Source organism: Girardinichthys multiradiatus, chromosome 5, assembly GCF_021462225.1.
Source record: "Girardinichthys multiradiatus isolate DD_20200921_A chromosome 5, DD_fGirMul_XY1, whole genome shotgun sequence".
Taxonomy (NCBI): Eukaryota; Metazoa; Chordata; class Actinopteri; order Cyprinodontiformes; family Goodeidae; genus Girardinichthys; species Girardinichthys multiradiatus.
Genome location: NC_061798.1, coordinates 14,781,273 through 14,794,494, shown reverse-complemented (window position 1 = coordinate 14,794,494; position 13,222 = coordinate 14,781,273). Strand labels below are relative to the sequence as shown.

Genomic DNA, 13,222 nt, shown 5'->3' with positions numbered 1-13,222 from the left:
ACTAAACCAAGGATATTACAGAATTTTCTTTGCTTAACCCTCACATTATAGACTGCACATTGTTAAAGAAGTAAATAGCAGCAAATTCAGCTTCTTCCAAAAGTATTCATAGCTCTTGAATTTTTACTAATTTTGTCATGTTGAAACCACAAACTTCATGTGTTTTATGGAGGGACCAACTCAAAGAAATACATTATAGCAAAGTGGAAAGAAAAGTGTACATGGTTTTTAACATTGTTCTTGGAAATGTGTTTAAAATGGGCTTTTTTCATAAATCATATTCTATTTGAGAAGTCAGGTGTTCTTGGGGGACCCTCTGGGCATCTGAGCCCTAAGCAGCTTATTAGTTTACTTATTCCTCAGGCCGGCACTGATCATACGGCTGCTGATAAACAAATGCCTTTATAGGATGTGTACGCCTCTGCGTTAGCCCCTATCAGTATTTATAAGTTTAGAAAATAAATTTCAGACACATAATCCTCAATACCGTAACCCCCTAAAAAATGTGAGAGTCTGAACGCCTAATACTAACGGTAAATACACAGATAAGTGAATAAATAGTTATCTGGAGGGTTTTTGTGGGTCACAAGTCATTCCTCTCCATCTCCTCACAAAGCAAGGCGTATTTTTCATGCCCTGGCCCAGATAGAAGGGGTGAAAGGAACCATTTCATTTACTCTTATCTGAGAAAAGAGGAGAATGGTTGTGTAAGGGGTGGGGGGAGACTTCAGTGCAGATACCTGTGGTGAGGAGGACTTAGCACAGCAGGCTTCTATAAACGACCTGCAGAAAATCTGCTTTTATTCGCTGAGAGGTTTCAGGAAATAATAATGAGGGCAGGAGGGAAAAGGAATACTGTCCTTATACAGCCAAAAGCATTCACACAGAGTGTTTGAGAGTGTAAAAAGATTTGCTCATGTAGGTCAACCGACTCTTTACAGCGCATTCTTTTTTTTTTATATACTGAATGGGACTGGCAGAGATTTTGGGATGATTTCCTTTAAACCTCCAGAAATCAGTCACAGTAAATAAGTGGATTGCTCCTTTATAATGAAAACAGTTGGTCCAGAGGCACCCTGGTGGCTAAAGGGTCAGAGCATTGGCTGGGAAGTTTTGTTGCATGATGTTTTACTCCCTGCTAAACATTATTTATTGAAGCAATAAAAGCAGTGGTTCTTGAATGAATGGCCCCTGATTTAGGTCTTATGTTTTGTGAAATTATTCACAACACTGTAAACCAATCTGATGCTTAGTGATAAAGCTTACAACCACACATGGCTCTACAAACATTGTCTGACTTGTAATATGAAAGGGGGCACAGACTTTATTTTGACTTGACAAACGCTAGAAAATTAATTTGACATGGGTTAGGGTTAGAGAGGTAACTTTATAAAGAAATTGCTCATGCTGACCTCAGACTAAATGACACCCTGGATGGTGACCCATATCATCCATAACAAAAGCTGCAACTGAGTAAAATGCACCTGTCCTGGAAGCTGTACATATAACATTATTCATTCATTCTCCAACGAACACAGAAGGTTTTACAGAACATTTCAATTTAGAGGACAAAGAATAAAGCATTATTAGATGTTTGGTGAAAATTGTTTTAGCAAGAAGGTGCAAAAAGATATTTATGACATTTATGTACGATGATGATGATGCTTGCATCCCTTTTTGCAATTAAACAAACATCAGTCTGAAAATCCTCCTACTCTTTATTGTGGGACAATGTTGTCTGACACTTAATTCATGTCGTATCTCTAAACTCAATATTACCAGAAACATTAACGAAAGATATTGCAATGAAGGTTTTGCAAGGAAATTCTAGCAAAAGAGTTAAAAATGAAAACCTGTTCTTTGGTCTTTGATGTTCAGACATGATGGTTGAATCCTGTAGTTTATAATTGTGAACAATGTCTTCCCATCACCTATATGAATCAATATTTTTTAAAAGTCCCAGCAAACATCACATGATCAGGATTATTTTCTTAGGCTGCAGAAAGCCTAATTTCCACTGATTTAAAACGAGTCTGGTTCACATTATTTGAACCTGCAGATTTATGCATTTGCATGGGTAGACCATATCCATTATAGATTATAACTCTTTGTGAAATCCCATCATTTAAATGTATTGCTGTAATAATGACTAAATCGATTCAGTAACATTTATTTAACTCTTTGATCATTACATAGATAACAATGTTATTTTTTTATTGCAATTTTAATTTTGATTCTCCTTTTATTGCTCTGTTCTGTATAGATGAACACAAGCATACCAAGCTGGTTAAGTAGTCAAGCTGTCTGCTCTGGAAGCCAGCCTGCTGTCAGCTATACAGAAATCCCACCCTTAACTTGTCAACTGTAAAAGTAAGAGTTATTATTATATCCTTTATTTATCCAGTTAAAAAAATGTCTCATTGAGAGTAAAATCACTTTTTTAAGAGAGACATGGCCATGAAGGCAATAACACATACAACAAATAAAACACATAACCATATCCATTGCAAAACAAACACAACTAAGCAGTAAACAGTCAAACCATAAGCTAAAATATCTTCATAAAAGTGCTGGTTGGTGCCCCCCTAGTTTCCAAACTATTACTTTCATTGTTTATTTATGAATGGAAATATTTCCACATAATATAGCTTGTGTTTCCTGTAATTGTAGGAAAATTATTGGGGCAATATTTCAGCCAACTGATTGGCAGTGCGTAGCAACGGAAGCAGGAAGGGCAGCAATGAATCCTTCTATGTTTCATCCAGTGTGAGACGACTTGGTACCCTGTACTTTCTCTGACAAATGCCAAAAAAAGGACTTTATATAGAAACAGCATCACTGGAAACTTCAGCAGTTTTGAAACTGGAAGTTAGTGTCACTGTAGCATACCTTGATGTAATTCTAGTAACTAGCCCATGTCTATTTCTTTTAAGAGCGTTATTTCCTTGCTATTTTGGATGTAGGAGCTTTGATGACAAAAACTGCATTCTTTTAGCATGTTGGCTCTTATGCTCTTTGAAGATCATGTTTGTTGTAGATTGAAACATTTTATCACTGAGGTTGAGTGTAGCTGACTGAATCATAGCAGAATCAGATACTTCTCACTTTCTCTAGACACAATGGTACCTTTGGTAAAGAGTGACTGCTTTTCAAATGGTGCTGGTGGCTGCATGATGAACTGTCTTATATCTTAAAAAATGAAGCAGTAAGGTCAGAGCCAGACCATCACTATTAGAGGCGTTTGTAGACATTTATTTTCTTTATTGAGTTGTTTTTATTAAAGAAGGAGAAGCTATGTATTTTAATCTTAATTTTTTTTCGTGTCGATGAGGAGAAGACGAAGGCAGGCGGGGACTGGTTCATGGGAGGACCTGCTGTTTCAGGCGGTACCCCTGCTGGGTTATGTGTTTAAAATCTATTACCCCCACAGCTAGGATTAGTGCCTGTGTGTGTGTGTGTGTGTGTGTGTGTGTGTTTCCCCTAAAGACGTAATCACTATGGTAATACAAAAGCCAGTGGATTAAATGATGGAGAAATCCTAAGTTGATTTACACTTTGCCTTTGGTGGGATTCATGTAAACATACAGTACAAACATGCAAACTCAGTGACTGGAGTGAGGGAGTGTGTTTCTTTCAGGATCGGCAGACCAAAGCTAACATCTCAGATCACAAAGGTCTGATCTGGTTCAGTTTAGGTAGCCTTCCTGTGTTCGCTGTGAAGTTTGGAAATGTATTCATGGGCAATATGTGCTTCAGAGTTCACTTTGTGATTGATTCTTGAACTGCTTAGAAAGTTCTCTTTTTCAACTTTATAACAGGACAAATGTGTACGTGTGATTTGAAGCTCACTAGATAAGGACCACAGAAGTTATCAAGCAATCCTTTAAAGTTGCTTTGTTGAAGATGGAAGTTTCTCCAATAGACATGTGATTTATTTTTAGCTAATAGCTGCAGTACATTAAAGAAATCCTAGTTCCAGGAGATTTTTTAATTACTTAAAGCTCCAGCTTGTCTTTTGTTCTACTCTAGGGTATTCCAAACTTGCTTTTTTTGTTTTAATCTATTTCCTGATTTATTTTTCATCCCTGCCTCCCCTGAGGTGAATATAGCAGCATCTTGTACTGTGGGGCCAAACTGAGGCCTTGGTCAATAATTAATTGAAATCCTTTCTGGTAATTGCCATCTTTGCTTAGCCCGCCTCCTGGTGAAATTCGAAAAGTTGCATTTTTAGAGGAATCCAACTGATCGTCCTTTGCTTGGCAGGATGAATGAAAAACATGAGGCAGATCAGATGCATTAAAATATGACTTCATTTTGGAGGCCAACACCTGTGGCATTGCTACCCAGAATTGATGAAGTTTTTCTCCGTAAAACAAACTAAGTTACTGAGGTCAGACTACACTCGACCAATAAACGGATGCTAATAAAGTGAAGGTCATGAAAAATATTTCATTTAATTTCATTAATTTATTGAGGTCATTTGCATTAGAAAATAAATTAAGAAACCAAAAAATCAATACACAAACACATCCGATTATGATGAACTCTAATGATAATATCATAGAACATTTTTTTTCTTTTTCAATGAGAAAACTAACATTTAGAGATAGACCAAGAAAATTATTGGGACAATTTTTGTATATATTTTTTTGTTATTTAATTTATATTGCTGATTTAAAGTTAGGTCAGTTTAAAAGATATTAAATAAAATTAACAGCATTCCAGCCAATGTTGTAAATTTTGAAACTTGAAAAAATTGTTAAATTCTAAATAATTTTTATATAATTATACACGATTAATTCATTTATCTAGTGAAGACACTGAAGTTCTAACTATTCTGTAATGTTAAACTTTCAACACATCAGTTCATACTTTTTTAAAGAAAGAAAAATACAAAACATCTGCACAATCAACAGTTCATAAATAAAAAAATATAATAGCATGCCTTTATATTTTCTCAATCCTAAAAATGTTCCCTAATATGCATTTAAAGCCTACAAGTTCGGATCAATCAGTAACAACCTCCCTTACTGTCTTCCGTGAAGTCTTCTTCCATTTAAAAATGAACCGAAAACAAAGTAACTCGTTAGTAATTAAGGTATAAAATGTTACTGAAATAGCTGTAAACCTTTTGATTCTATCTTAATAAGGTGGCATTCAAAAATTTTCTTTGACAACCACAAAATGTGATGTTCATTTGCAATGATCCTGTGTTAAGATGCTCAGCTTGCTAGCGAGTTTGACTTTAGCATTAGCATCACTAAACTAGTTAAGGCATAAAATGTTACTGAAATGGCGATAAACTTTTTTTCAGATTGATTCTAACAAGGTGCCATTGTTATCCGTTCCCCTGACAACCACAACTAAGACCAATCATTGGTAATGTTTGGGTTTAGAGGCTCAGGTTGCTAGAAAGATTGATTTTGTCCGTTGCTAAACTGGCTAAAGATGGATACAAACTTAAATTCATACTCCAACACAGAAGCTCCCTGAATTGCAAGTCTCACAACAGGCCCTAACTTTTACTCAGTTAATATAATTTTTCATTCAATTCATTTAAACCTATCAGCCTTATTGTTCTCTGTTGGATACCAAATTTGACTGCAGCACCATTGCTAAACTAGGTAGACTAAACCTACAGCTTTACTTGAATTGTAATCAAAATGTTTTGGTAGAATTTTTTTCTAACAAATAAAGTTATTAACATTTTTCAATCATATTCATGCAAACTAATAGGCTTGCCTAAAATGTAAATACATTTTTATGGCTAATATTTAATACCCCCCAAAATTCCTTTTTATAGTGTTCATCTCTAGCTGCTTAACAGCTAACAGTTTATATCAACCTAATTTTCTTCACCAACCTAATCTGTACATTATACTATAAAAATTGGTGGGTATAAAATAATAGCGACAAAATCCTTTTTTATCAGGCATATCATTGGTTAAACATAATGTGTTGTTCTCATTAGCCGCGGGCGGCATCCAGCAGTAAGGCTGACATGTTTATATGGGTTGTATTATGAATGAGTGTATCAACTGAGTAAACATTAAGGACTGTCATAAGACCTGTTGTTGAGAAAGTTTCAAGAATTTAAGTTTTTTATCTAGTTTAACTATTTAAGCGATAGCACTAATGCTAAAGTCGGACTTGCTAACATTCTAAACTTCTTAACCCTGAGACAGTTGTTGTTAATGAACAATGCATCTAAGCTGTGTATGTCAGGGAAATGTTAACATGCCACCCTATACGAACTGAATTTTATTTTATTTTAAAAGTTTAATACCATCTCTGTTACATTTTATGCCTTTCTAACATGAAAGGACAAACCAGATGAACAAATTTATCACAAAAATAGAATTTAACTAATTTAGTTGAGTATGTGCATTTTAAAAATAGGGAAGAATTTAAACTTAATTAATTTGATCTCAGATATACTGATTAAAATCTATCAAATTATGCAAAATCTTACACATATTTTATTGCTGAATTTAAACAGGTTGTTTTGTCATATTTATTTCATGCGGCCGATTGAAGAATCCACAAAATGCACCTCTCCATCTTCAACGTACATGCTGTCATTCACATTTAAAAACATGTCTTTTGTTTAAGTCCATGTCATTTAACATTCCAGCACTTAAAGACTCCAGTGGCTCGAAAAAAAACCCTGACTTTCCTATATCCCTGTCACTCGTCCTTGCTGTTATCCCTCTCAGACTCTTGTTGGCTCTTTTTCAGGACATGGTGGGGTGAACCAGCTCGGAGGTGTGTTTGTAAATGGCAGACCCCTCCCAGACGTGGTCCGACAGCGAATAGTGGAGCTTGCCCATCAAGGGGTTCGACCCTGTGACATCTCAAGGCAGTTGCGTGTCAGCCATGGATGCGTCAGCAAGATACTGGGCAGGTAAAAGGCATATATGCAATTACAGTACAGAAGATGTTCACTGCTACCGTATTGTGACCGCAAACTGTGGGACAATGTTTGTTTTCATGGAAGACATGTAAAAAGTGTGCTTATTTTAGTAATTTCCATTTTCAGTACAAAGTGAAGATTCTGCAGCCCGGAACTTGGCTGGTTAATATCTATGCTGCAATTCTGCAGCCAGAAGTATGTTTTGTTAGCATTTTACATTTAGAGAAATCAACATTTCTTTTAAATAATGACAACTTACAGTCAAATTTGTTGACAGCACTGGCAAGGGTGTGTGAAACATCTTAAAACAAAATAATCTTTTATTGCTGTAATGCAACATTTTCAATAAAATCACCAATTTCAAACTTGTTAGTCCTCTTTAGAATAAAAAAACCCAAAAAATTAAACTTGAAAACAAATGTGAATGAAGCATTTTTATGTTATACTTTTGTAAGTAGAGTAGATCAAAGTGTTGTTGAATGTCCAATAAGTAAACCATGACTTACTGTTTTCCCGGGTGTAAATATGACACAGCTAAAAGATCCATTTCTTTAGCCATTGGCCTTTTGTTTTGAAGAGGAGCCATATTTCTTTATTAATATTACAATTAAGAGGATGGTGGCACGGCGCTGATGGTGTAGGGGCAAAAGCACACAACCATATACAGAGGCTACAGTCCTCGAATGGTGGCTGTCCCGGGTTCGAGTCCTGGACCCAGCAACATTTACCGAATGTCTCCCCCTCTCTCTACCCCTCTTTCCTGTCTACCTACTGTCAAAAATGGAAAAAGAAAGGCCACTAGTGCCAAAAAAATATCTTTTAAAATTAAGAGGATGGTTGGGGAGTTAAAAAATCTCATGACAGCTGGTTGCTTGGGAGAAATTGCCAGGAAAAACTCATTTCTGTTGTATCACCATAAACGTAAACATTCAATTCAATTCAATTCAAAGATACTTTATTGATCCCCGAGGGGAAATTAGAACATGTGGATTTTGCTAAACTCTTCTGGGACTTTAACTGGAACTGTGCACTTCAGTCAGATGAGACTAAGATTAGGCTTTTTAGCCACAAACACTGAGTGTGGGGGAAGCATAAAACAAAGAATGAAAATTGGGGAAAGCACCTCACGCCCACTAAGTACGGTGAATAATGTGTGATGCTGTGGGCTTTTTTCTCCACCATAGGCCCCAGGAACCTTGTTAGAGTATATGGCATCATGACTTCTTTGAAATACTGGATTTAAAACGAAAATCTCTACCAGTAAACTCAAAAATTTATCATTATGTCTTTCAGGGTAAAAAGTCAAATCAACATAGAAATGGTTAACCAGAAAGAAAATCAACCTATTTTTAATGGCCATCTTAATGCCTAGTCATAAATCCTATGGAGAACATGAGGAGTGAGTTAAAGAGAAGAGAGCATAAGAGAGCACCCAGGTCTCTGGATGATTTAGAGAGATTGTGCATAGTAATGACAGCAGGTGCATTCATGCAGCATATTTGTTTTTTATTAATTTGAACAAAATCTTCAATTATTTCTTTACACGGAATATTTGTTCTCACTGATGAAATATGTAGTGAAGTCAACATTTTTTGAAAATGTTCTTAGTATGAAATTATACCACTGCAATAAAGAAATTAATTTATTTATTGCACTTTCTTTTCAGGGTACCAACAAATTTTACTGTGTCTGTATAAGCTCAGGGCCAAAAGAGCTATCTAGGTCCAGGATTTTTACAGACTTATGCCAAACATGATTTTTGTAAAAGGCAGCGGGGCAACTCAATTCAACTCAAAATCCTTCCTTTACCACAACTCCAATGTCTAATGATCAACTCGTGTGAAATGGTTAGATCTTACACATAGGTGACTTCTGCTTTACTTTTGGGTTGATGTGATCGAGTCAGCGGAGAAACAGGCATATACAAATTCTGACTCTGGCTCAATTATCTACGCCTCTACTTCTTCTGCACACATGGGCTGCATTTTCAGAAATGTTGCCCTTCAGTTTTGCTTGCTCTTGCCTTTTCACCTTCCCCCTCTCCACTCTGTATCCTTCCCTGACCCGTCTCAATTTTTTTTGTGTGTGAATCTTCTCATCTCCCTTTTCTCCCCTTCTCTGTATGTGTATGTCTGGCTTTTCAAAGCTAAATTCAAGAGCAAATCCCTGCTCGTTCCGTCCCCCAGAGGAGAAAAAAGGCAGACAATGGGAAAAAGATTCATCACTTTTTTTTTGGAATTAGCATCAAAATGAAAGTGGTACCATATTTCTGAGCCGCCACTAACCCAAAAAAAAAGTGAGTAAGGTGAGGAATGGAAGAAATGGAAGAACAATCAAAAAGGAAAAAGGCGTGTTAAGAGACTGGAGTGCTGCGAGAAGAGAAATGAATGAGAGACAGAGAGACTATTTGTGGGGACGGAGGGGAAGGATTAGCAACAGCGACCCTCTGCTATATCAAAAACTGTGTTGCTCATTGTTCTCTTCTTCCTCCCTTTTCTTTTTTCTGTCTTTCCCTCTCTATCTCTTTCTCTCTTCCCCTCTCTTGGCCGTTCAACTCACTGAAGCGTTACTGTGAGGGGGAGGAGAGGGGAATGAGGGATGGATGGAAGGAGAGAGGGAGGGAGGGCTGTTTTATCCTCTCCTCTCTGTCTCTCTGGTGCCAGCAGAACAAAAACACAAACTCTACCACTCTATGTGTGTATATGAGTGAGTGAATGAGTGAGTGAGTGAGTGAGTGAGTGAGTGAGTGCGTCGGCTCATCGTTGAGCAGGATATCAATAACCGAGCTCGTTTATTCACCGATGATTCAGCTGTGAATAATTTAAATCGTTTTCTATTTGAAAATAGATTGTTTTTTTTCCCTTTAGCTGTGTTTGAGCTCCAACTGTGAGGAGTCAAAAAGTGCAACACACACAGTGGGGAGAAAGACAAGGAGGCACATATTTACAGCAACTCACATCTTCACGGAAAGGATTACTCCACCGTACAGTGGAGGGAGAGCAGCAGGTTTAAGACTGACTGACAGCTTGCAGCCACGCAAAGCACCCCCCACCCCTACACACACACAAGCATTTTTTTCTGCAAGCTGTGTCGCGCACTAGCCGTGTTTCCATCCCCTGCCCTCGTGCCCCTTCTGTATGCAAATACATTCATGAAATAGCCATGGTGGACACTAAACGCTTCAATCTTTTTCTGTGACACAGTCACAGTGGAAAGCAAGAGCCGCACAACAGATCGAGTCAGACATCTTTTGTCATGGCTATTTGAGAGTGATACATTCAGGTTAAACAATTTAGCTGACACAGATATCTCAATGTAAATCAGACAGATTCGGCATTATGTAATGCAAGAGGGTGCTGCAGAGCCTTGCAAAAATATTCATACTTCTTCAACCTTTCCACTTTTTATCACGTTTCATCTACAAACATTAACATGGGCCCCATTCACTAATTAGCTGACTTCTAAACACAATTGGTTGAACTACATTTTATTTTGTGGTATCAAAGTAAACGGGGTTAAATATAAATGCATACCACACTTTTCTAATTGTTTTATCTTGTTTTATCTACAAACATTAATAAAAACAGTACCTCAGTACTATGCACAACTTTAAATATGCTGAAGTCTTATTAAAACTAACTGAAGACAGTGAGTACAATTATGAGAGGTGACTGTAGTTTTTTTTAGACATATAAACAGATTTTTAGACATTTAAATTTAAGACAGATTAAAAGAGGTATTATTATTTTTCTTCATAATACCTCACAATGAAAAAGCTTTTAGTCCGTATATCCAGTTCTTCCTGCTGTAAGCCTAGTTATCTTACGCTGCAGTCAAATTTAGTTTATCATGCCAATTGGAAAAATAAAATCTATCCAAGGAAGCTGAGCCAGCATCATTAAGTCACTGACTTTACAGCGATCGCTCATGCTGACCAAGCATTTGGCGACAGTGGAAAGGAATTATTCCCTTTCAACAGACAGAGACCTCCAGCGGAACCAGGCTTAATATGAGCAGCCAATTTGCCACGGCCAACTGGGCTTTTGAGAAGACAGAACACACACATATATGGTTTAGAAAAAACAGAAACTCTGCTTTTTAAAAAATAAAAAAAATGACATCAAAGTCATAAGGACTAGACGGTGTGGTGTGAGTTTGAATTTTAGCCGAAACAAAGTCCTGGCTGCAGAAGGAAGGGCAGTCTTCCACTGGAAAGCCATAGGGGTGGGAGGGGCTAAAGACCACCAGATGTGATAGGGAAGCTGATAAGCAGTAATGGAAAGATGAGTGGAGCTACATACAGGGGAAACCTGGAGGAAAACCTATTAGAGATAGCAAAGAGTTTCAGCTGTATTTTAGCAAAGTATTGACTTGGCTGGCTCAATTGCGATTTATTTGTACCTTGTAACATAGATCCTCTTAAAATTCATTGAAGTTTTAGTTGTAATGTGACAAAATGTGGAGAAGTTTAAGGGGTATGGATACTTCTGCAAAGCGCTGTAGCTCTTCATGTTGATTTCTACCAATATGTTTTATGTTCCTGTCTCTGATTAAGGTAAACCTCTGAATTCCCTTACAGGTACTATGAAACGGGCAGCATCCGTCCCGGGGTAATCGGGGGATCCAAACCAAAGGTTGCTACACCCAAAGTGGTCGACAAGATTGCCGATTACAAACGCCAAAATCCAACCATGTTTGCCTGGGAGATCCGGGACAGGCTCCTGGCCGAGAGAGTTTGCGACAACGACAGTGTCCCCAGCGTCAGCTCCATCAACAGGTACCACAGTCAGGGTAATCTGTAGGTTTGGGTGTCAAACTGTAACAGATCGGAGACGAAGCAAGGAACAACATAAATGCGTGTGTTTTATTGGTGTGTTTTGGTTGGTGTGGGAGTGGAAGAGGGGAATTGCAAAGAGGGCCCCAGCCTCCATATGTATGAAGTGACCGCAGCTCAGTGGTTCTACACGATGGTACAATGACAACCTCTTTCCCCTGAGTGCACAGAGGGAGTGACAGAGGGAGGAATGGAGAAATAAGAAAGAGCGAGTGAGCCAAAAAGGCAGACAAAGAGAAAAAGAAGGTGAAACAGACACAAAAGAGAAGAAAAGGAAAACGGAGGAAAGGAAATGAGAGAAGAGAAGAGGAAAAAAGGATGAAAAGGAAAAGAGGAAGAAATGGCTTGCATGATCAACCAAGCAGGAAGTGTGAGGCCCCTCTGCCATGTCAGCCTGCCTAAGCCACTTCGCACACACATACACACAAACACACACAGCTTTGCTCCCACGATGGTCATGTTCTCTCTGTCACTCAGGATCTCTCACACAAGCCACTTTATACACACTAATATCTCCTCTCTTCTTCTGTAGGATCATAAGGACCAAGGTTCAGCAGCAGCCTGGTCAAACGGGTTCGGTGTCGGCTCACAGCTTAGGTATGTTCCTTAGGCAAATTCTGGTTCCTTTATCAGTGAGGGTTAGAAGATGTCAGCTAAGATGGTAGAAGGCAGAGACTGCCAAATGGACTCAAAATGTTTCAGTTTAGCAAAATATCACTGCTTTTTGGGATGTAGCTACAAATACAAAGATATCATTATATGGTATTATTCCAAAGCATCAGAACAAGTCGAAATCTTCTTTGCATTAAGTCAACACTGAGTCTAACTCCAGGACGAAAGAATAAAGTTTAAGTATTGTTCCCATTAAAACGTTTGGTTGAAAGTACTTTGTATTGTTATATCATATTCTAAACTTGAAAAGAGTTTGTTGTGGTGTTATTTGGCACATGAACATACAAAACAAAGGATATTTAGGATACATTTTCATTAACAGCAGCAAAGATTCCTACCTCTTGGACCTACCCACACCACAGTTTGTCTCCATACTCCAGTTGATGATTATTGCATTACGAAATTAGTTGATGAATATTTCAATAATAAATTAGTCAGTCAGTCAGTCAGTCATTTTCTACCGCTTATTCCATAGTGGGTCGCGGGGGAGCTGGTGCCTATCTCCAGCAGTCTATGGGCGAGAGGCAGGGTACACTCTGGACAGGTCGCCAGTCCATCGCAGGGCAACACACAAACAACCACGCACACACTCATTCATACACCTAAGGGCAATTTAGAGTGACCAATTAACCTAACAGGCATGTCTTTGGACCATGGGAGGAAGCCGGAGTACCCGGTGAGAACCCACGCATGCACGGGGAGAACATGCAAACTCCATGCAGAAAGACCCCCGGTCGGGAATCGAACCCAGGACCTTCTTGCTGCAAGGCAACAGTGCTACCAGTTTCTTTTCTGTCTATAGT

General features: G+C 38.1%; 1 protein-coding gene across 3 annotated transcripts in view; it reads left to right on the top strand.

Annotated features, from left to right (window-relative positions):
- Nucleotides 1-13,222, top strand: part of pax5 (paired box 5) — a 79,573-nt gene that overhangs the window by 11,958 nt on the left and 54,393 nt on the right. For all 3 annotated transcript variants that reach the window (XM_047366740.1, XM_047366738.1, XM_047366739.1), the window contains exons 2-4: nt 6,739-6,904; nt 11,493-11,690; nt 12,280-12,344. In XM_047366740.1, coding sequence (XP_047222696.1) covers nt 6,739-6,904; nt 11,493-11,690; nt 12,280-12,344 — 429 coding nt within the window. The remainder of the gene's footprint in view (nt 1-6,738; nt 6,905-11,492; nt 11,691-12,279; nt 12,345-13,222) is intronic.